This window comes from Anolis carolinensis, chromosome 1, assembly GCF_035594765.1.
Source record: "Anolis carolinensis isolate JA03-04 chromosome 1, rAnoCar3.1.pri, whole genome shotgun sequence".
Lineage (NCBI taxonomy): Eukaryota > Metazoa > Chordata > Lepidosauria > Squamata > Dactyloidae > Anolis > Anolis carolinensis.
This window is the reverse complement of record NC_085841.1, coordinates 250,288,093-250,313,032: the sequence shown is the minus strand read 5'-3', so window position 1 is coordinate 250,313,032 and position 24,940 is coordinate 250,288,093. Positions and strand designations below refer to the sequence as shown.

Below are 24,940 nucleotides of genomic sequence, written 5' to 3'. Positions count from 1 at the left end.
TCCATCAGTGGCTGAGGCCGGATGAGAGATACCCTCCTGGGCACAGAGAAGACTGGGCGACTTGGAACGTGCTGAACAGACTGTACTCTGGGACCACGAGATGCAGAGCCAACCTTAAGAAATGGGGCCACAAAGTGGAATCCACGGCACGCAAGTGTGGAAAAGAGCAAACCACAGATCACCTATGACAATGCAGCCTGAGCCCTAACACATGCACAATGGAGGGCCTTCCTATAGCAACACCAGAGGCACTCCAAGTGGCCAGCTACTGTTCAAAGGACATTTAGTATCATGCCAAGTTTTTTAAACTTTGTTTTCAAATACATGACCACATGTACCCTCGGTTCGCTTCCGACACGATAAATAAATATTTTCCACAACACTTCATATTCTCCTTAGGACACGTATGTATAGCAAGTGAGCAAAACAGGGATGGACAGTTCTTAGGAGATAATACAGGAAAACAGGCACCTTTTCATTTCCAAGTGATCCTCCATCTGTGCTTTCACACCTGAAACAAATAAGCAGCACTCCCAAAATTCTTGGGTCTAAGGTCAGGATGTGCAGCTTACCTAAAGCATTTAATAGCACAGGACCACCATATCCAATAGGCATTGATGGATTTATCTCCTAAAGGAGTAGATGTAAATCCTGCACGGAAATCTGTCAGTTCTGAAATCATCAAAAAAGACGTGGGAAGAAGCGCTTCATATGCAACAGCAGAACTTTGCTGCAATGTACAAGCGCTGCCAAATGCATTAAAAATAGGAGGAAACCCAATTCAGTCATTTTTAATATTTAAAGCAGAGGCAGGCTCAGAAAACATAACAGGATTAAATGAGGAAACCTCTTTTTTCACCACACCTCTCTTACACCCACTATTACATCTTTAATCTATTAATAGATTCATCAAAAAACAAATTAAAGAGAAAAAATCACACGTTCTACGTATGTTGACATATGGAGGCATGGGCCCCATTTCACTAGTTTTTGTTTTGATTTTTGAGAATAAGGTCTACTTCTGTCAGTAACATGATTTGGAAAAACAGATCCATGTATCGCAATGACCTCAAGTGCCTCATTCTAGCAGAGATCAGAGCTATGGGCAAGGCGTAGGCTCAATGGAAAGCAGGCAGGGCCAAACGTAAATCTTATATAGGTTGCTTCCATGCAACAACTTCTAGGCATGCAAAGACAAATCCCAATCTGTAAGCAAGAGCTCCTGTTCCATGCAAAATCTGCTTTGTTTGCATTGCGGTGCATGACCTCAATAAGAGGCTTCAAATTGCTTCTTGTATCTAGTTACAGATATTGGAGATATGGGCAGAAGAAGTTCTATGGACCACTCTGACTGAAGGTTTTACTTCCTTGATGTAGAGGAAAGGACCTCATGAAAAAGTGACATTCTGAGGAGGACCTACAATTATCTTTATTAAGGCTGCTGTCAATTCACACTGATGCTGGTCTGCAAACATCAATGATTTTTCATATTCATGCAATCATTTAAGATGCAGGAAACAACAAAAATAACTAGTAAATCCAGGCGTATATCTGGACATTCTACTTTTATTTTATGCTTTACTAGCTTGGGGACCTGGCGGTGCCTGGGTTATTAGAAGAAGGTATTGTTTTTGTTTTGGTATGTTAGGCAATATCACTGAGGTTTGGTCCAGATCCGTCATTGGCTGGATTCAGTGCTGTCTGGATAAGGGTGAACTACAACTCCCAGATTCCCAGGGCATTCACCCTCAAACCCTGCCAGTATTCACAGTTGGCCATGTTGGGTCTGTGTGTCAGGTTTAGTCCAGATCAGTTGTCAGCTGGGTTCAGGGCTCTCTGGATAAAGGTGAACTACAACTCCGATATCCGAGGTCTATCACGCCCAAACCAGGCCCGTGTGCACAGTTGGCCATGTTGAGTCTGTGATCTGTGATCTGTGGTCCAGATCTAACAACAGCTGGGTTCAGCGCTTTCTGGATGCAGGTGAACTATAACTCCCAAAAATCAAGGTCCATTCCCACAAACCCCTGCAGTATGTTCAGTTGGTCATGGGGCTTCTCTGTGCCAAGTTTGGTCCCAGTTCACTGTTTCTGGGGGTCACAGTATCAGTGAAAATACTGCAAGTCCCATTATCCATGGCAAATTTGTGTTACCAGTGCTCTCTGTATGTAGGTCAAGTACAACTCCTGTAAATCATGATGAATTCTCCCAAACTTCTTATTCAGTTGTTGATCAATTCCTCTGTTAACTGTGTGTAATAGGAAAGGGTTAAAGGTTAAGGAAGAGGCAGTGGGCGGGATCATGCAAATTAAGGAATCCTGAGATGTCCATTCTGGAGGAAAAACAGTACATCTGGGATGAAATTATCCCCACATGAAAGCCGCCTCTTGGGTGGGGGCAGAATGGTGTTTGTGGAGGACACGGGCAGGGTTTGGCCTACATGTTCATGGTGCTCACTATAACCTGCATGTCAGTAGAGGGAGGGCCATTGGTGTCTCCTGCTCAGTGGGAATTATAGCTGTTTGTGGAGGTGGAAGGCTGTCTGTGTAAATGGACACCTCCACATACACACATACACATTTTTCACTTTTATTATGTGTATAGATTTCAGTGCAAAAGGCACAGAACTATAATAAATATAAACAACAGTTATTCCAGAGGTACCTATCAGCATAGTGGAAGACTGGATGTTTTGAAGATTTCCATCATAGTTTCAAGGACAGGGCCATATTTAATTCACAAGTTTATCTGTGGCTGGACTGCTATAAACATTCAGCAGCTGGGTTTGGTACAGCCAAGAGAGGTTTCCTCATTAAAATGACAGGCTTTAAATTTATAGGAAGGATAATTAGTTAGAGGATGAAGGACAAAATTAAGAAGCACAAATCTGGACTGGGAACTGTTTAAGATCAGTATATAAAGGCACAGATGGTTTGCATATTTTAGGCAGGCCATGCAGGAATGTTAAAAGGAGAAGTACCAAAGTTTAAAAGGAGGCAAGGAAGAAGAAACTTTTGAATCCTAGGCAACTCTTTGAACAGAAAACAGACGGGAGATAAAGAAACTTATGTAACCTAAATTGCTAAGAAAAACTAGGAAGGAGTAGAAGCCAACTCTTTAATGTGTAGTCTCTGCACAACTAGCATTGTCTGCCTGAGTCCAACCTGACTGCAGTGTTGGCCTCAACAGTTTGTTACAACAACAGAATTGAATAATAATAATAATAATAATAATAATAATAATAATAATAATAATAATAATAATATTAATAATACTTTCTTTATATCTCGCCCCCTCTCCAAAAGGATTCGGGGCAGTTTACAAAAAGAACAACACTGAAGGCAGAGTCAAGCATACTTTCTAAGCGACAGATCTGGCCAAACAACATTGTGAAATCCCCTCACTGACCCCGATACATTGTCATTGATTCCACAGAGATAAAAGTATAATGGTTCTCCTTGGCTGCAGCTATAGTCAGAATTCTTTCTTGCACTTCTCTCTCAGTAAATGCCCAGTTTTCTTGATTACTCGGTGTACAGTGAAAATATCACTGCCACATAATATGGTTATACCTTCGACACTGGCCACTTCCAAGCTCCCCCCTCCCTCCAAAGTCCTAGGGCCCTTCCAGACAGGCCCTATATCCCAGGATCTGATCCCAGGTTTTTGCTTTAAACTGGATTATATGAGTCCGTACTGCCAGATAATCTGGGGTAAACAGAAAACCTGGGATCAGATCCTGGGATATACAGCCTGTCCGGAAGGGCCCTTCCTCTGATAATTTGTTGTGCTATGGACTTCCAGACAGACATATAACCCAGAATATCAAGGCAGAAAATCCCATAATATCTGCTTTGAACTGGGTTATCTGAGTCCACACTGCCAGATATTCCAGTTCAAAGCAGAAAATGTGGGATTTTATTCAGCTGTGTGGAAGGGGCCTGTGTTTCAGCCACCTGATGACCAGCCTCCCTAAGTACATATGCCGATAATGGAAATGTGGCCACCAGATGTTGGCTGGCCATAGGAACTATGCATTTAATCAGCCATGCAACTATGGAATGAATTGAAAGTCTAGTTCAGTAGAAGGGCTATCTGCATTGCAGATCCTTGAGTTCTTTCAAACTACAGGGACAAAGTACTGCAGTTTCTGTCCTGACAAGAAGTTTTACAGCAAGCAATGGCTGATCATGTATAAACCATATCAGAGTAGCACCACTTCCTGTAATAACCCACAGGCAAACCACTACTGGAAATGTGCTGTCAGCTGCATGCTCTGTATAAAGACTTGTAATAGCACTTTGACAACATAATAGCTACACAGGAATCATTTCCATGGATACATCTACACGAATTCCCACTACAGATTGATATGAGAACTGGATCCTACAGCAATGTAGAGCCACTGAATATTCACACAATGTAATTATGTTACAGAGTCCTGGCAAATTGCACCTCATTATTAACCACACATTTATATAGGCATTCTAGGGTATTTCATAAGCAAGGTTGAAGTTTATAGGAAAAAAGTTACAGAAGTGTTCATCTGAAGGATGCTTCCTGGAAAAAGCAATGGCATGAGCCAACATCAAATAAGACTGAGTAATTCAGAGACAGTAAATCATTGAGTATCTATCTTCCAGTCCAAGTGTTTACAAGAAACAGCAGTTCTATGAGCCAAAAAGCTTTCATTTTACTACCTTTGCAATATGTATATGTGACAGGCATGTATATTACTGGTACATACACACACACAACGTCTACCAGTAATATACACACATGCTTGCTACACGAAGACAAGACTATCACAGACAAGAATACATTCACTAATACATCAACTCTTTTGGGTATCTATATGTGGAATTTATTCTTGAAGGTTGAAAACATATAGGCTAGTGGATGCACATCCGAGGCTCTGCTCAATCTGTGCTGGAAAGAGCTCCACTCAGGAAATCCAAAAGTTTCAAGTAGAAAAGCACAAGGTTTTTTCCAAGAATATATAAATAAATTAAAAGCACATACATTTTCATTTTATTATTCTGACTCCATGAACCTGGTGGAATTTCATTACCAATTGTTAATTCATTTCACAATAACTGGTTTGAGCAATGTCAGAGAAGAAAAGTGGAATAGCTGATGTGACCGTAAAAAGAAGCTGTTCACAATATGTCAGGCTGTCACTTCTCCCAAGCCATTTGGTTTCTGTTGCAAAGAAACGTTATTCACAGTGGTGCAATTTTTGAAATCCTATAAAAAATATCCCTCTAATGTGTGCAGAACTGAGTAAGTGATTTCCTAACCAGCACCCCATTTGTCAGCGGATACTACAGCAGTGAAGCTATGGCCCTATGTATTATCACCTGCAAAAGGAACATGGCAAAGTAACTAAGAATCTATTTTTTACTCTCCTGGCTTGCTGAGGGCCAGCACAGGGACTAATTCTTAATCCCATTTGTTAAAAACAGTACACACGTGTATAACTAGAATGACACAGAGGGGACTATGGCAACACTTATTCCCACTAAGGATGTAAACTTTGGGTCCTATTTGTCCTGCTTCAGATCTAATTTTGGGGAAAAGCTGGGATATAAATACATAATCACACAAATTTATTTAATTTCACATGCAAGAATAAATAATTCCAACAATTTCTTCTCCGTTCAACAAAACAACTCACAAATGTTTGAGTGTTGTTTGTATTTTGGGACTTTACTTGGGAAAATCTGTTCAAAAATACATTTTTCTGCACAGAAAAAATGTTTTGAAAGAGAATTTTTCTTCTCTACATAGAAAAATATTCTTGCATGTGAGGCAGTATGTTTTAATACAAGCTATGTTTGATCTTGTATTAACTTGTTTTCCTTTGTGCACAAAAGTATGCTTTCAATTAGTTTATTTGTGCAAATTATACAATATATTCAAAATATACTATTTATACAAATGTGTTCCATTTTAGTAAATATATTTGATTCCTGCTTAGTAACTATACTGTTTAGGGAAAAACTGTTTTCTGTGTAGAATGCAATATTGGGCAGAAGATAGTGCATTCTGCACAAAAAATAGCAACTGTGCAAAACACAATATTTCATGTGCAAAATATTGCTTTGGACAGAAAACACATTTTTATCCCTATCCCAGTCCCATCAGATATATTTTCCATGCAGAATACCCATATCTATTTTTGTTCAGGCTTTTTTCCTGAGCTAAGTAATGGAGTGCTAAGAAACATGTGGCTGTTCTCCTCCTTTCTTGGTGCAGTCTCAAATGTGGGGACATGCTTTTTTTATGGGGATGAAAACATTACTGAGCCTTCTTTCACATCCCAATCATCCCAACATTTTTTTAAAACTAGAATGAACTTTTTACTTCCTATTCATCAGGTAGTTTTGCCACTTACATCCCACACCCGAGGGTGTTTCTGAGGATGAGTCAAAGGCTACATTATTCAAGGCAGAAGACAAAAGAGTAGAATACAGTACAAAGCCACTATGATTCAAGAATGTAAAACAAGATGGTAAAAACCTTCACTGTTAACCAAAACTAAGTGGCCTTATATCTAGCTTGTTGTAGAGATGTTAACGGGGAAGCATGTTATCTTGTGGAAAACAGTGTTTCAATTTCTTGCTGCCAAAGAGAGACATCCCTAACTTTAAAAGCTATGTCCTTAAGGTGGTCCACTTTCTAATAATTAAACCACACACAATATTTTAAGGTAATTAAAGATTTAAAGCAGGAATCTGGCCATATAAGAACTGGAAACGTTATGCATACAAAACTTGACAAATTTATCTTTAGGATTTAGTGTCTTCACTGGGAAGCTTAGCATTTTTGTCCACCCTTTTTACCTTGTTAGCATGAAGCCAACTCATATCTTTTGGAGAAACAGTTATGCTTAAACAAGTACTTCTAAGAGCAGTTCCCTTGGTTCTAGTCAGTATACTTAGACAAGAGAGGAAGACATAAATAGTGATTATACCAACAGGAAATCATTGCACTGACCTTTTTGCAAAGAAGCAACAGCCTTTTCCCAGATACCATTGATATCATCACTATTTATTCTATTTAAGATATATTTAATGAACAGAAACCTCTAATGAAAAGCAGATTCAGCAACAATAGTGTCAAAATAAGCAACCCAATGGGAAAATTAATCTTCTTGTAATAATTCAAAACCACCTATTAGACAGGCACGCCAAACACACAAGCGCCTTTCCTCCGTCAAAGTAGGGTGATGTAAACACACCATAAGAGGCCACAGACACGATAATTTTCATGATTAATCAAATTAATGTTTACCATCAGTGTTTACAACAGTTCCCATCAATTTATTGCTTAAAACCTTAGTTAATTAACCTTTGCAACCTAACTTTTAACTTGAGACTGACTTCCTTGTTTCTTCTGTGTACTGAGATTAAAAGAACTATCTGGTGCAGTCATTACCATACGTACATTTCCATAAATGAAGAAGTGCACACAAAATGTACTAAAGGAATCAGCCTCAATTACTCAAACGAGACTTAATTTTACATTTTTAATTTGCACAAACCACCATCCCTTTCTAAAAGAATGATAGTAATATTAATTGTTAAGAGCGGGAGTACTTTGGAGGGCTCTCTGGCTTAATTACATTATCCTCAATTCAAAAATGTTCCAAGTTCTTCATCTGGGTTTGAGCTTCTATATGTGAGTAATTCCAAAATCCAAATTGGCATAATACCATTCTTGTTGGACCAATGAAAAGGCCACAGTATGTGTTGCAGTCTAACACATATTTTGTCCTATTTTGCATGATATACCAAGGATATCATACAAATATGTATTTTTGAATGTTTTGCAGGGTGATCAAAGCTACCTTTGCATTTTATATCTATCTGTTAGGATCCCAACTGGGAAGCTGAGTCTGCTTATTAATGCGTTCTCATGGTACTCACTGGGACAACAATCCACACAAGCTAGCATTTGTTGGAAGTTGTTTCGGGAGCTTCAGAGAGATAACAGTTTGGAAACACACAGAAACGACTTTACAAGGCTATAAAAGTAATGCCTTTATATTAGCAAAAATACTACACAAAACAATACGTTTTCTCTTACCATCAACCAATCCCAATATCCCAACACTTTTATGTAGTTTCATAACAGGTAATACAGAGTATTCTTATTTTAATAGGCTGTTTTATAATTTGAAGGTGTAAAAGTTTTCAGAAAAGTCAACATGATAATGATGATCTGAGGGAGAATTCAGTGCCAACTGGTGCAATGCAAACGCCGCTGAAAGATATGAAAAAGAGCAAAAGGTTTCATTTCATACTCTTCTACGACCTTCATCAAAGGTCAAGGCTGCCATCTATATATATAAAAGAGTGATGGCATCAGGGCAGCGGACAAAACAACAAAACTACAAGCCCCCCAACCTCGAAATTTGACAACACAACCCATCATTCATGGCTCTAGGTTGATACAACAAAAAGAAAAGAAAAATAAAGTCCTAATTACAGGGAGAGGAATAATAGTTTTTATCCAATTGCTGCCAGTTTGAAGGCTAAGCTCCGCCCACTTGGTCTCCTAGCAACCTACTCAGCCCAGGGGACAGGCAGTTAGGCCTCACTTATGCCTCTTCCACAGATTATCAGATTTTAACTGGATTATATGGCAGTGTAGACTCAAGGCACTTCCACACAGCTATATAACCCATTTAGAATCTTATATTATCTGCTTTGAACTGGATTATCTTGACTCCACACTGCCATATAATCCACTTCAGTGTGCATACTAAACATAAAGACAACCATACAACAGACATTCAATACCACCACCACCTCAACAATTTCTCACCAACACTACCAGACAACGCCACAGCAACGCGTGGCCGGGCACAGCTATCACTATATAAAAGGTAATGGCAGAAGCCATCACATAAGGCAGCTATTATAATTTCAGTCCAGCTGCTGTTTTCTGATATGATTTGTAGGTCAAAATGGATACTAGCATTCTGTTATAAACCATCCATCAGTAACTTCAATTTCAGGTGCTATTCTACACAGACTTGAATAAAGCCATTTGAAAAAGTTGATAAACAACACTGTCAATTGTGATACTGCTTAGGAAGAAAGACAAATCTTTGTTTTATGATTTGCTTTTTATTTATACCTACATGATATTATTAATTAAAAAGTTAAAATATAAAGTTTTTTTTCTATCTGCTAAAAACCTCTCAGAAATCTTTCATCAGATTTAACAAAATCCAATGTATAATAAAATCGTTGTCTGAAAAATTTTGAAGAGAAAAAATCTCCATTGTGCTCTGCTTTACTGATCACTCTGGATTCCTAATAAGAGCATTTAGTGTTAAAGACATGAACAGCTCAAGTCGTCTGCTGTTGCATATCTCTTCTGTATCTCTTGCTTCCTCTCTACATGTAACAGAGCTTCAAGAAAAAGACTGAAAGCTCTAACTTCTGGTTTTAAGCCAACCTGAGTTTTTCCCTGCCAGAAGACCTGATGGTGTCTGGTACTAGGCCTGGCATGACATTGATGGAAGCATTCCTCTCTCAAGAGGAAAATATTTCCCTAGCCAAGCCAGAAGTGGTGTATGATGAATTACTCTTAATGTTGTTTATAGTATGGACATCATCATCTACTCCTAGGAAATGAGCTACATAGAAGCATTTAGGTAGAAGCTGGCTTCATTGATTTTTTTAACAATGCCATGCAATATTAGGAAACAACAACAACAACTTCAGATACATTCCAGAGTACGCTTTATGGCTGTGGAAAGCAGCTTCTAAGTGTGTGAATTAAAGGTACAAACATACATGAGAAATTTGTCTTGTATTGACAGATACTTCCTTCGCCTAATTAAGCACTTACGCACCTATGTGCATTTTCAATTCCTGAAGAATCTCTGTGAAAGGAGATCAGAAACATAACTGCAACTTCCACTCCATGCCTGATATTATGTAAGCAAATGAAATTAAAATTCAGATTTATAGCATGTATTTGATGATGTAATTCCCCTAAATGACACACTCAAATGGCTGACTGCCTATATGTGTGGAAGCAAAACGGTCCCACCAAAAATGAGGGAGTGCACTTTTTAAGAACTATATAAATCTAGGGGACTCCATGTAAGGATAGACACAGACATTTGAGCTGGGTGTGTTTGTTTTAAAAGACACTATAAAGTGCCTTGAAAAGCATCTGTGAGGTCTTAGAGCTTAAAATATAAGGAGGGCAGTTGAGTTTACCAATATAAAAAGAGTCTGAAAAAGCACAATGTTGAGAGATGAAGGTAATATCTACATGGACCATTTCATGCTGTTTGAAGGCAGCTTGGCAGCACGGTGGCTATATAATGCATGCCACGAATGTGCACTGCAGTGAGCTTTACCACCTTTAAACCAGGATAAGCAAAGTCCTTAATGTCGCATGGAAAAAGTGATTAAGGGACAGAGTGCAGTATGGGGAAGAGTTGGAAAAAACCTGCACCTTCACCATCAAGTCACCGATACTGGGGATCCTGGAACTGGATGCCTCAGCAATGCATGCAAACACCATCCAGGCCTTGAACCAGTTCCAAACAAACAAAACTGCTTCCTTCTCTGCTGGTTTCACACCGACTTAAGTGGCCAGTGTAAACAGTTCCAAAATAGTCAAAACTATGATCTGAAATACTCAGCTTTGAAACTTGTGACAAAATATTGCTCAAGCTGCTCCTATGATTTTTAAAAAGGTTTAATTTTATTAAGAAGTAATTGCCTTCAACTTTAGATGTCACACAAGACATGTTGGATGCAGTAACATCTGCACATATTCTTAGCTTAACGAAACTGAAGGTTTTTAGAAGGCATCAAGTAGCTGGACCAAACTATCCAAAAAGCAACCCTAGTCATGGAAGATGATTTCGGTTATTTCTTGGACACCGCTAAAGTGGCTTTGATTGAGAAACACCACAAATTGGGGATGTGGCTCTGAATAGAGCAAGAAAATTATTTGAACTAAAGCATCCTGCCAATCTCAGTGGTTCTCCTTCTGCACTAAAATAAGCAAGTTAGCAGTAATTGGTGGGTATAAAAACCTTGAGAGGTCCTATGATTGAGAAAGCGATAAACAAAGATAATCGATCAAATTTAACAGAAGGCACATTACCGGTGCAGAAAGGGAACACTCTCAATACACAGTGATTTGTTCTTGTTCTGTTTCTCTAATAATTATTTCACTACAAATCAAGATTTAAAATATTCAGGAGCTGCTTCCTAGAGCGCTTGATTAAGAAAGAGACTGGTGTCTAGGAGTGCATTACATATCAAAGATACCACAAACTCTCTCAGTTATCTGATAAGGGACTGAAGATGCAGAGCCTCCTGAACACAGGAAATCATAACAGTACAATGACAAGAGCAAATACATTAATCATGGCGTTTCTCATGACACTTAATTAGAAGCATATTCATTACTAAATGTGGATCAGAAATCCTTTTATCTCAAAGGTGTGAAAAAGCATATTTCACCAATAGCATCACCTTTTTCAAGGCTCAATTCTGATGACTGCTCTTTTTCCTGGCAAAGCTGATAATGAGTCGAACACTTTCTCTTCACAACAGTTTTACCGGAATTAAGGACAGACACACAGAAGAGTGTTGTGAGCAGGTGTACCAGAATGAGAATCCAGAGAACACATGTTCACATAGCTATCGGTGCATATGATTGAATCAAAACATAATTAAATCAGATTACATGAAGTATCGCTAATGTAACCTTTAGAAGTCAATGAAACTATATGGTCAGAAAAAGAATTTGGGATCAAACACACCAAGGATTAAACGGGTCATGGAATCCAGAATCTCACGGAAATTAAAACTGTTCAATAGTTATATAGTGACATTATATATTTAAGATTTTAATTAGGAACCTTGAGCTTAAGCAAATTTCCAGATTAAAACTGAAATAGGGAGATTTTCATTTTGTGCAGGCAAAGAAGTTACAGTTTTGTACATGCTTGAAAACAAATAGGAATGCCGAAACTGACAAAATGAAGTTCAATAGGGACAAATGCAAGATACTTCACTTCGGCAGAAAAAATGGAAATCAAAGATACAGAATGGGAGACGCCTGGCTTGACAGCAGTGTGTGCGAAAAAGACCTTGGAGTCGTCGTGGACAACAAGTTAAACATGAGCCAACGATGTGATGCGGCAGCTAAAAAAGCCAACGGGATTCTGGCCTGCATCAATAGGGGTATAGCGTCTAGATCCAGGGAAGTCATGCTCCTCCTCTATTCTGCCTTGGTCAGACCACCTGGAATACTGTGTCCAATTTTGGGCACCGCAGTTGAAGGGAGATGTTGACAAGCTGGAAAGCGTCCAGAGGAGGGCGACTAAAATGATTAAGGGTCTGGAGAACAAGCCCTATGAGGAGCGGCTTAAAGAGCTTGGCATGTTTAGCCTGCAGAAGAGAAGACTGAGAGGAGACATGATAGCCATGTACAAATATGTGAGGGGAAGTCATAGGGAGGAGGGAGGGAGCTTGTTTTCTGCTGCCCTGCAGACTAGGACACGGAACAATGGCTTCAAACTACAGGAAAGGAGATTCCACCTGAACATCAGGAAGAACTTCCTCACTGTGACAGCTGTTCGACAGTGGAACTCTCTCCCCCGGGCTGTGGTGGAGGTTCCTTCTTTGGAGGCTTTTAAGCAGAGGCTGGATGGCCACCTGTCGGGGGTGCTTTGAATGCGATTTCCTGCTTCTTAGCAGGGGGTTGGACTGGAAGGCCCATGAGGTCTCTTCCAACTCTACTATTCTATGATTCTATGAAAACCAAGAAGATTAATGAGGCTACCAATGAGGAGTGATGCTTCTTCACATTTTATCATTAATTACTTTTTTCTAGCTTTCTTGAACAACACACAAAAGCGGAGATGTAAAATATGAACACCAAATATTCACATACACCCCCACTTCATGAATTTTGCCTGGTAGAAAAATTCACATTGTGAAGGAAAGCAAATTTGACTTCTAAAATGAAATGTTAGAATTCAGCATCTTCTCTTTTTGCTTTCAAATCTTCAAAGCTCTATTTATTATAGGTTGAGCATTCCTTATCAGAAATTCTGAAACCCAAAATATTGCAAAATCCAAAATTGTCTATGCAGTTGATTGATTGAGACATCTTTGAATTTGAAGCTTCAATGTACACAAACTAGTTTCATCCACAAAATTATTAAAAGTATCGCAGGCTGTGTGAATAAAGATGCACACATAAATTTCATTTTTAGACTCAGGTCTTGTCTCCAAGATATTTCATTATATACAACATATGCAAATACAGGTATACCAAAAACTTTTTAGAAATCCGTAACACTTCTGCTCCAAAGCATTTGGGACAAGGGATGCACAACCTATATGTACTATTTTAACTTATTACTTTCAATTAAATTGCCCCAATACACTCAATGCATAAGTCTGAACATTTCAGTAAATAAATTGACCCCCTGCGTTAACTCATCCATGAGTCAATGTAAGTAGTATTCCTTAATTTCTATCAATAAAACTGATAGAAAATTATAACTAAAGACTTTCCCAAGCATTTTAGGATCTCATTTTTGCATTAACAGAAAAAAAAAACATCTGCTGTAGTTCTAAGATTTACTTATGGGTGTAAAGCACCATTTGAGACAGAAGAAAAAAATCCAAATGACGTATTTTAAAGAACTGAAAAAGTTTATATCCAAATATCACTATCCGCATAGGGAGTAAACCATTTCCATTTCATAGAAAAATTACCTGTACGATCACTAGAATTCAATTACTTCCCTTCTGGACCAAATGCTGCCAATATTATTGTGCCAACACACAGGTGAGAACATGCTAACAAGTCTATTAATACTAAACCAGACTCTTCTGCATTTTAAGATATAATTACGGCAAGAAGGAAGGGTTGCTTACCCACAACCATGTTTCTTTGGTCGTCTGTGAAATTTGCACCTGTGGTAGTTTTCTACATCCACGCAGCTGAGTCAGAACTCCTCTAGAAAGCTCTTGTCATTATAGAGCTACAGCCCCGCCCACCGTCTCAGAAGATATAGCCAGAGAGGAGGGGCTGTAGATCATGGGGACAGCTTGTTAATCTACCACAGGTGCGTATTTCACAGAGACCATGAAGAAGAAGGGTTGCTTACATGTAACGCAGCAGCTGTGAACCAAAGCATGACAGAAGCAGGGAGGATGGTGGGATGTGCAAAATTCACAGATGACCACTCAAAGAATTATAATTAGAGTCTCACTTATCCAACGTTCTGGATTATCCAACGCATTTTTGTAGTCAATGTTTTCAATACATTGTGATATTTTGGTGCTAAATTCGTAAATACAGTAATTACTACATAGCATTACTGCGTATTGAACTACTTTTTCTGTCAAATTTGTTGTATAACATGATGTTTTGGTGCTTAATTTGTAAAATCATAACCTAATTTGATGTTTAATAGGCTTTTCCTTAGTGCCTCCTTATTATCCAACATATTCGCTTATCCAACATTCTGCCAGCCCGTTTATGTTGGATAAGTGAGACTCTACTGTACCTACAATGTTATTCCATCCGCACTTTATTTTCTCTCTCTGATTATTAGGAAATGAAGAAAGAGCAACTGAGATGCCAACCTCAGAAAACCAGTTTTAAGAGGCTCACAGAGAACGGGTCTGGAAAAGTAACTTTGCTAGGCTCTGCAGAGAACTGGGCTTCCCAGGTAGACAACAAGTGACAGACCCCAGTACCGATCTTCATTTCTAGAATTAATGCAGTTTCACAGGACTTCACATTGCTCAACACTGTGGAATCATGGGAGCTTCAGTTTTGCAAGGTCTTAAGAATGCCGGTGCCTCACTAAACTACCTTATCTGAAAATGTGGTGAAAGGCAAAAGCTTAGTCTATCCTAGAAGAATTTTAAAAAAATGTACTGACCCCTCTTCCCTCTCCACCATGGCACTGCATCTGGCCTTTTTAGATGTCTAGGTGGGAAAATGGCAGTAGTGATGGCAGATAAGGGCGGCTGGCTCCCAGAAGCATGATGATGCTTTCCTCAATCTCTGGGATAACCCTTGATTTATCCACCGGTGATATCAAACTCCATAATTTTGTCACCAAAACCTTCACTCAGTTTATACATGAGATTGACTTATACATGAGTATATATGGAAAATTATTTTAACAGCTTTTACTCACAGGATTAAGATGTTCTTCCTTCTGCCTCCTCCTTTACCCCACCCAAATGTTCTTCCTTCTGCTAATTTCTCCTTCACCTTACTCTAAATACATATATATAGCTTCTCAGAGAAAATGCAAGGGTCACTTGCATGGTCGTAATGTGTAGTCCATGGTGCTCATGCACAAATTGATTTGTTAGGTTTTTGAGGTGTCACAAGGTGATTCCCTATTTGTAATGCAACAGATTAAGGGGTCACCTGGTCTCTCCTGCCCAGGATATCGTATTGCATTGGGCCACATCTGTCAGGGTCTCAGACAGATTTCCGTCCCAGCCCTGCTATTAGAAATGCCAGAAAATGAGCCTGGGACATCCTGAAACAAGGGATATGCTTTAACACTAGTGCCACTTATTTAGGAGAATGCATTCAGGTCTAATTTTCTTGTCCAACAGATGAGAAATGTCTGCATGAAAAGCAAACATCTACTTACATGGGGCATAGAACATCACAAGTGCATGCTTCTTTTTCTTCAAAGATTCCCTGAAGTCTTCACCTGCGAGATGGGTAACACTTGTTTGCCGTTCTTCCCAGGTTGGTTCAGGTGGAGGTGGTGCCTGAGGACTGAAGAGTGAAGAAAATAACATTTCAACTTTTATTTGCAAGCACATATACAAAATCCCAAAGCAGAAATTGATACAAATTAAAAAATGTAGAACTCTTTTCTATCCCAATATGGATGAGAATAACAATAAAACAATGTGGGAATAAACTGCAGTTTCTCAAGCTCATGCTGCTCAGGCTACACTGGTATCAGCACAAAGAATGTGGAAGCCTTTCCCCCTTCATTTTCTAATTAACCAGAATTAAACCACCAAACCGTGCCTAATTTTAACTATTAATTGAATAAAAGAAACCATGGGTCATGAAGTTGGGTTATTTCAAACAAAATGAACTTGAAAGTTAACGCCTATCTGTTGGGTTTGCATGCAACCTTAAACTAGCTTTTTGTGAGCTCTGAACTGTTAGAAATAAAACAGATTAAAGAGAACTCTGGTTGCCTTAAAGGTTATTTTACCCCACAGTATGATTGTTATTCCTTTGGTTAATAAACAAGGGAACTTAACAGAAAACAACATGGTCACTTTTCTTCTCCTGAAGTATTGCTAATATGTCTGCTTGATCAAGAAACAAGTGAAGCTTCAAAAGCTTTCAGGATGTATATTGTGCATTCTGAATGGCTAATAAATGTATCACTGTTTTGCATATTATGTTATTTTATCACAGAAAACAAGTATGCCATGACCTAATTAAGTCATAGTACTTCCATAGATGGCGATATCCATTTAGACTGCATACAAGGAAAATATCCTTTTTGTCTCATTCAGATTGGTAAATGTTACTACTATATATAGCTTTAGGTATATGACTAGAACATCAATTTATTCAAATCCCTAATGAAAATATGTTGAACATTACAAGTAAAGGATTGTAATTTTCTATATTATGTCTGTCATTCAATATTATCAATGGTACCTGACACTTTTATTACAAGCTAAATATTATCCTGCAGCTTGTTCTTTTTGATGAAATCCTGTTGGTTAATACAAACTGGAGTAGACCCGTTAAATTAATTATTAAATATTCAGTCAACTCAGAGATAAATTCAATTGTGCTACTCCAGTTAAGAGTAACAATACGATTCAGACTACTCATTGTTGTGTGCTGTTTCATCATGAAATGACTTCAATTAATGGAAATGTAGGATCTGTTTTAAGTACTTTAAATATATGAACTCTAAAGAAAATGTTACACTCATCCAGCTGTAATACCATTCATCAATTAAATTTAAAGGCCAACACACATGCAGACATGTTGCATGTTTGCAGTAATTGTTTCATAATTTGCAAGGAATGTTATGTTTACCATGAAGCAAACATCAAAGTTCATAATGTGATAATAACTTTCTGAGATTAACTAAAAAATTACAAAAATCTCAGGACTCATCAGTAAAGGAGAGGGAAGAAGAAATGATAATCTTAGCGTTAAATAGTTTACTATGTTGTACTGAGAGGACGTGGAGCCCCTGGTGGCATAGTGGGTTAAAGGCTTGTGACTTGAAGGCTGCCAGATTTGAATCCAACCCGGGGAGAGTGTGGATGAGCTCCCTCTATCAGCTCCAGCTCCATGCGGGGAAATGAGAGAAGCCTCCCATAAGGATGGTAAAAACATTAAAAACATCCAGACGTCCCCTGGGCAACGTCCTTGCAGACGGCCAATTCTCTCACACCAGAAGCGACTTGCAGTTACTCAAGTTGTTCCTGACACGAGGGAAGACAATCCATTGCTTGCTTGTTTCTTGTTTCCTTATTTCAACTTTCCTTCTATAAAGGACCCTTTTAAGCTTCATGGTGAAGCGTTTCAGATTTCAAGATGTATATATGTGTGAAGGGGGGGGGGAGGAGGAATAAATCTATAATCTCAAATGGAGAACTAGATTTCATTGTTCTGAGATTAATCTAATACATCAAATATGTATATGCTACCTCATAAACCACCTGAAGATAAAATGAAAACTTTCCAACTTCAATTTTGCCACCCTTTCTACTGCTTTCTTGAAGTCTAATTAATACACCTGTACCTATTGACCTGTAGTTCTGATTCAGAGATTTTACTCCTGTTCATGAAACTACAGAAGATGTTACCATAACAAGGACTCTGCAATGTGGAATATGGAATCATTTGCCAGTCATGTTCCATACAGAAGTGTCACACAAAAACCTAGGCAGACTAGCCAATGATCTAATTTTATTGCACACTTCTATTTTTCCCCACCACTAAAGTAATGACACAAACAGCAAAGAACACATTATTCAGGTATACAAGCACTGGTGTGTTTCACAATTCTTAAAACTGGGATTTGCAACAACCTACCTATCAACAGTGCTTTCTACAATGGAGCACCAATCCTTTCCCTCCTCCTACATCCGGGTTTTCATTAGTTAGAAACCCATGTAATCTGAATTACATGTCTACAGAACATAGTAACTGCTTCCTATGATGTGTTTGTGTTCCTATTTTTTAAACTCTTGGGAGTGCCTTCAAATACAACCATTTCTTCCTTTTGTTGGAGTAGGGTATTAGTGATGGTGGTTGCTATTTTGGTTATTTAAGAATAACAATTCCAGAAAATCATGCTTCTTTTACTATGCAGTATTTCTCCCCAACTATTATTTATAGATTATATCTGAAGCTGTGAAATTACATAGTAAGATTATCAGTGTCTAAGACTTGAATCTGACATCTAAATCCAAGGACAATATATTTCCCGATACCATGAGTTAGCTCCTAGGTTCAAACCAACAGCAACTCATGAGTTGTTTACTCTAGGACTTCCTGTGGGAACAAGGTCTGGTTGAAAAATCTCTCACCATTTAGCGCATTAGTATTTAAGGTATGTGCACTATACTTTGAGTTCTTTCATAAAGCCATAGTGAAGCCAAATTAATTAAAGCTAGCTATAATGATCTTTAAAGAGCCACAGCTCATAAAACAGCAAAACACTGTTAATTAAAACTCCAATGCTCAAAAGTAGAGAGTATATGCCTCAGGGCACAAGTATCCCAATTGTGTGGTTGAAAATGCAGCACTGCCAACTACTTCTCAAAACAAGTCGATTCCTTTTTATGCATTCTTAATGCCAACCTGGCAAATGTATACTTTTTTTTGGAACAAAGCATTAGGAATTCTCAGTCCCTTGCCCCAAAGGGCACTTTTGTGTTCCTTTCCTGTGAGAAAGAGATACAGAGGAATAATCGTATGTTTATTTTAAACTCATGAATTTGCCATTTTGTTCAAAATGGATGAGGCTTGCTCTGGGCTAACTGGCAACTTTCATAATGAGGAGGTTCTCTAACCATCAATGTGAATGCCACCACCAGTAAGTGCTGTCTCTCAGAACTACTCAGTTTTCCATATGCTCTGAAGTTCAGATCAGCCATCAAAATGTTGGGTGTTTTATGGATTTAGGGTGGAAATGCTGGCTGACATCATCTTTTTAATAGCACATACGTTTTTATAAGCATGGGTTTTTATGATCAAGGGAGCATATGAATGGAGACTCCTATGAATCCTTATACTGATGCTGTTTCTGGTCTCTTCTTCATTCCTGTCTTTCTAACCAACATGTTGGTTTGTGTGCTACTACCAGATTATCTCACCTATATTCATCTGAGAATTTCTCATAAATGCAGAAGAAAATATTGTTTCATCTTTCATATTTCTCTCTTCTTTTGTAGCGGCACCTATTCCATATAACTATTCCCTGTCACCTTAGTATCTCCCTAGTAGCATTTCATTGTCTCCCTAAAAAGATGGAGACCACTCGGTCATCCTATCTTATCTGTGAAACATATACAACATATACAAAGGAAAAACTTAGGTGTATAAGACAAACAAGCCATAACATACTAATCAACCCTCTTTAACACTTGATATAGCAGAAATTCCCACTGTTTGACTAGCAAACCTAATAAGTCTGGAATATGTTAATGCCAAGTACAACCGGATGTATCCCACATAACAACCACTCACATCAGCAGTAACATACCTGCAGTCACAAATCAGTAGTCACAAAGACCCACATCTAGGACAAGCATATTGCCTTTCTTTTATACTGTGCACTTGTCACCCAGGGAACAATTTGACCTCATTGCTGTGATCTAAATTCTTTCTTGGTTTTCAAGAAAAACAATTTCTGCTCTCAAAATAATTCTTTTTTGTTTTTGCATTCAGAAGATAAACTCATCCACCTCTGAACTGAGCATGAGGGTATGAGGAGCCTGACATTTGCACAGCAAGCGAGAATATTAGCTTGTTCCTGCTTTTGCCATTCTACTTTTGGCAACAGAGCCACCCACATTCTCCTTTGTTTTAAGTGCTCTGCTAAATGGGAGACCTATAAAGGTTGAGTCACTCACCACAGACTGATGCTGGTCTCTCAAAAGGATGCGTATTATGGCGTATCAGACATAACTATAACCTTAATTCACAAAGAACCAAAAGTGTGATCCAGTCTAAGTCTATGGGTGCATCTACACCAGTGGTTCTTAACCTGGGGTTCCCAGATGTTTTTGGCCTTCAACTCCCAGAAATCCTAACAGTTGTTAAACTGGCTGGGATTTCTGGAAGCTGTTGGCCAAAAACATCTGGGGACACCAGGTTGAGAATCACTGATCTACATGGTATAATGAATGCAGTCTGACACTACTTGAACACCTGTGGATCAATGCTATGGAATCAAAGGAGTTGTTGTTTAGTAAGGACCCAACACTCTTTGCAGAAAAGACTAAAGACCTTGTACAACTGCACCTCCCAGCATTGAGCCATGACAATTCCAGAGGTGTCAAATTACATTAAATCTACAGAGTAGATGCACCCTATGAAACATTCCCATTGCTCCAAACTAGTCATTTAACAAAGAACTCAGTTAAAATAAAATAAACAAATAAACACCCAGGACAGTACTTGGCATCTGTAGATCTACTGAATGCATCCCAAGAATCAGGACAAGAGGAAATCCCTGCTCTGTTCTGTCACATCTATGTGTGTGTGTGTGCATGCGCACGCTTGGAATCACCATCAATTTATGGCGGCACCATGAATTTCATAGGGTTTCCAGGTATCCTCAGAAGTGATTTTGCTCTGAAATATAATCTAATATAATCAAACAGAATTTGAAAACAACAGAAAAACTACATTTCTATTGCAAGAGGAAGAAAACAAGCACCCTGAAAACATTTAAATTGTTTCCCCTTTTTCCTTATACTGTTTATTCTGGAGCATTTTTTGCTCTTGTGTCTCTGAACAAAAGCTTACTGTATTTGAAACCATTTAGTTTAGAAAAGTAGTACGAAGAGTATGTTCTACAAAAAAACCCTCTAGAAAAGAATGGTTCTTTAAAAATTAAACATAGACTTTATAATACCTGACAACAGAAGACCACAACATTAAAATGAGAAGAGCCAGTCATTCGAGATTTGCTTTTATATATACAAAAAGCAAAACCTGGTAGTTAAGTTATTCAGTTTGATATATTGTCATTGCATATCACTTACTTTTGAAGCCATTCAACAATTTTACTCTTTGTTCGCAAGTGTGGCAGAGTATATTTCTCCTCTCCATCTTGGAAATATTTTAATGTTGGAAATCCTGATATGTGAAATTTTTCTGCTACAGCTTTGTTGACAGTAGCATCTACAGCTGCCAGAACACCTGGTCTCTGCAATACACAAAAATACGATTAGCCATAAATCATTGGTTTGAAGTATGAACTCACAAAAAAGGAATAAGAATTCTCAGATCAATCATCCAAAGCGAAAATATGTTGCATAATTCTACAAAGGATGTTCATATGTGTGTAACAAAGATTTGCTTGAAACTTCTATTACTTTTCCGACCAGGAGCTGCAAAGTTTAACTATTTTTATAATTCATTTCAAGAAGCATCTCAAGAAATATACCAATAAACTATACATTTAGATGCACGTTGCAAGGGAAGAAATGGAAACTAAGCACGAGATAACCAAAATATGAACATCTTCTCTGGACAGTGATAATAACTTAGCCTCAGACCTCAACTCAAGGGCTTATATAAGTAGGTCCATGCCAATATTCATTGTTAGAACTTTCTTTTCTGATAGTTTTTGCTGGCTTAAAAAATCTACATACTTTTGCATTTTAGTTAGTTCCAACCATTATTCAGCAGATGAGATTCTCCCTCCCTGCCCACAAACAGGAAAAGAGTGTAAGTGCCCAAATTGTGTCGCAAGGTTAGCTCTTACTGTATGACCCTATTAGAGTGTTGCTTTAATTGCACTAATATTAACAGCCACACATAATGCTTTGCATTATTGGAAGGCACACTACTTAAACATACAAGTTAGTCAAAGCCTATGACACCTGCTTAAACAGATGTACAAAGGAGGAGAACACCCTTATTAGTTTTACAAGCACAAGTCACAAATACAAGCCAGGGCTTTTTGTAGGTTTGCATTTAAACATGAAATGTGTAATTAATGGAGGAGAGAAAACATTTCCGTGCAGCATTTGTACTCACTCATGTTGTGTACAATGCAAACCACTACAGCTGAATATATGAATACCTTGCATTGTGTGTATGCGTGCTTTCAAAGACAAAATGTTCTTGCTAACAATTTTGGCAGGGCTCATGCATTACCGATGAGATTATACTTTGGAACAATCTCTTTTGCAGCCCCTTGGGAAGGTGAGAACAGCTGAAATAGCTGCAGCAAGAAAGATGGACAATTTTTTATGATTTCAGTTATTTATTAAGAATCATTTGGAAAAAGAGTTAGAAAAGGGAATTAGCTTACCTCACTGTCTGCATGGAGCATCTCAGCAGCGTTCTCATATTCTGGCTTCATTTTCTTGCAGTGCCCACACCCTGTTGGAAAAAAGGTTTAACAGATTATTATTGTTGTTGTGTTGTTGTTGTTAGAAAAGTGGCCTAGTGCACTTCTCAACAAAGCTTCCAAAATGATCATATAGATGAATGGCAGCTGGCTTTTTTTTTTTAAAAAAAAGGTTTATGTCAGATCTCCCGTTCAAGGCAATGTTTATGGTTTAGTTTTATTTGCTGTTTGCTTTAGAGCCTGGAGATTAACTTTTTAATACAACATTTATAATGCTATATAAAAACCTTCTCTGGCAGTTGCATTTTGCTTTTTTTTTTTAAGGTAAGTATGCACCTCAAGGAACTAATATTTTAGTAGAGCAATATCATTCTCCAGTATTGAGTGTTCTTGAAATGTAGTTGGGCATTTAGTATAATGTATTGTATTGCTCATTTATTCACATTAGCAACTCAGAATTTACACAGTGTTTTTCCTAAGCACACAAGCTAACCTATAATAGCCAAGCTTTCACTATAATCTTACCATAAAAGTAACAACAGTATCATGTTATTTTAAATGAGGGCTGATTCTGAAAGGTCAGGTTGGTCAGGATTTCTAGCTCATTTTATTAAACAATACTACATTTAATATTTAGAAACATGTGAGTGATGCTAGTGCAGGTACTGAGATTAATGTGCATACCTAGATCACTACAACGTATTGTGTTGAACCTCATTTGGGTGCACATATCTAGGACAATTTTCAACCCAAGGAACCATATATCAGTAACTGTAATCCCTTGGCGTGACAAAAATTGTCGTATGCAGGTACCATGCAGATTAACAGGCATAATAATGCTTGTGCTTTTACACTTAGTCTGCTAGTTCGGAATATGTTTTTTGTCATGACAGTTTAATTTCCTTACGCAAGAACTGGTTCTCCACAAAAAAATGAGCCTATACAATCTCCTGATAAATCTTCCCCCTCATTCTTGCACACATAATTCAGTTACTAGTTCACACTGTATTGTCAATTGAGCTTCACTATAAATATCTGTCTGGGTTTGGTTTGGCTCTTTAAAGTGGTGAGTAGCTGTTAAGAGGCAAATTTGTTATTTGTGTATAACTTTATGAGATATTTTGATACTTATGTGGAAACAAGTTGCCTAAATGTCACAATCTGGGAGTCAACCATATCACAGACTTCCATGTGTCTTTCCCAGCCCAGCCCATATTTTAACAGATGTGTTGGGCTCTGGACTGATGTAATAATGTTTATGCCTTCAGTCCCAATCTGTAGGCAGAAATGTTTGGGTGAGGGCCTCACACACCACTGGTGATGCAGAAGTGCTTTAGATCAAGTAATGCAAAATGGCTCTGTTCTTTTCCCCATCCTTCTGTACCACAACAACACACATATTTGGAGGACATGGATTACATCTATCAAACAACTTCTGATTATTAATAAAATAAATGAGCTAAGATGCTATTTTGAAGGACAGAGTAAAAACTGCTAAAACTAACTTCCTCCCATAAATACATTTTAATTCCATCTCAAGACATTCAGAATGCTGAAACTGTGCTTTCTATGAGAAATGGCCAGCTCCAGGGGTTTTCTACCAAGCTTTTTCATGTAAAAAACATATCACACAGACTAGAAAGGAATCATACTTTGGTAAATATATAGTACATACTGGTCAATTTTTTATTCCGTTTACACTTTATGAAAAACACACTCTATTTTGCCTGGAAATCATTACATTATGAACTGCAAAGGATCTCCCTCCCTATTTACATTAGGAATGATATAAATATAATTGGTCCCAGATGCAAAATATGGTGTGGGCATATGGATTAGATAATCCTTCCCTGTCATTCTTCTCCTTAATAGTTTTCTGATTTCATCATTATGGGTGGGATGAGTAATGGCAATAGAAATGGCATTTTCTTGGTAGCAAAAAGCCCTTGGACAAAGCTGTTCTTCATCTCATCATCAACCACTTAATATATATTTTCCAGAATCATTCATTTCCCTTGTTACTGCACAGAAATTAAATCCCCAGAAATGCCACCTCATATCAACTCTCACCATCCTTTCAATATCCCACTTTTCACTGTTCTTGCAAAGTTAACTGTTAAATCCTCCTAGGCTATTTGAGAACTGCACAGAAAACTAATACGAAAGCTGTTTATGTCCCTCCCAGCTACTGCATTATGACTCTGAATAGGTTTAGATAAGCTTCCTTTGATTTTCTAAGAAAATTCTCCAAGATGTTCTTAAGCCTGCTGCTGTATATAATATGCTGCATAAAGTTTTCTGGGATTGCCCAGG

At 38.1% G+C, this 24,940-nt stretch overlaps 1 protein-coding gene across 1 annotated transcript in view; it reads right to left on the bottom strand.

The window, feature by feature from the left end:
• Positions 1 to 24,940, bottom strand: part of pdia5 (protein disulfide isomerase family A member 5) — a 220,977-nt gene that overhangs the window by 24,137 nt on the left and 171,900 nt on the right. Inside the window, exons 12-14 of the mRNA XM_062967407.1 lie at positions 22,589 to 22,659; positions 21,312 to 21,475; positions 15,689 to 15,819 (exon numbers count right to left, since the gene is read on the bottom strand). Coding sequence (XP_062823477.1) covers positions 15,689 to 15,819; positions 21,312 to 21,475; positions 22,589 to 22,659 — 366 coding nt within the window. The remainder of the gene's footprint in view (positions 1 to 15,688; positions 15,820 to 21,311; positions 21,476 to 22,588; positions 22,660 to 24,940) is intronic.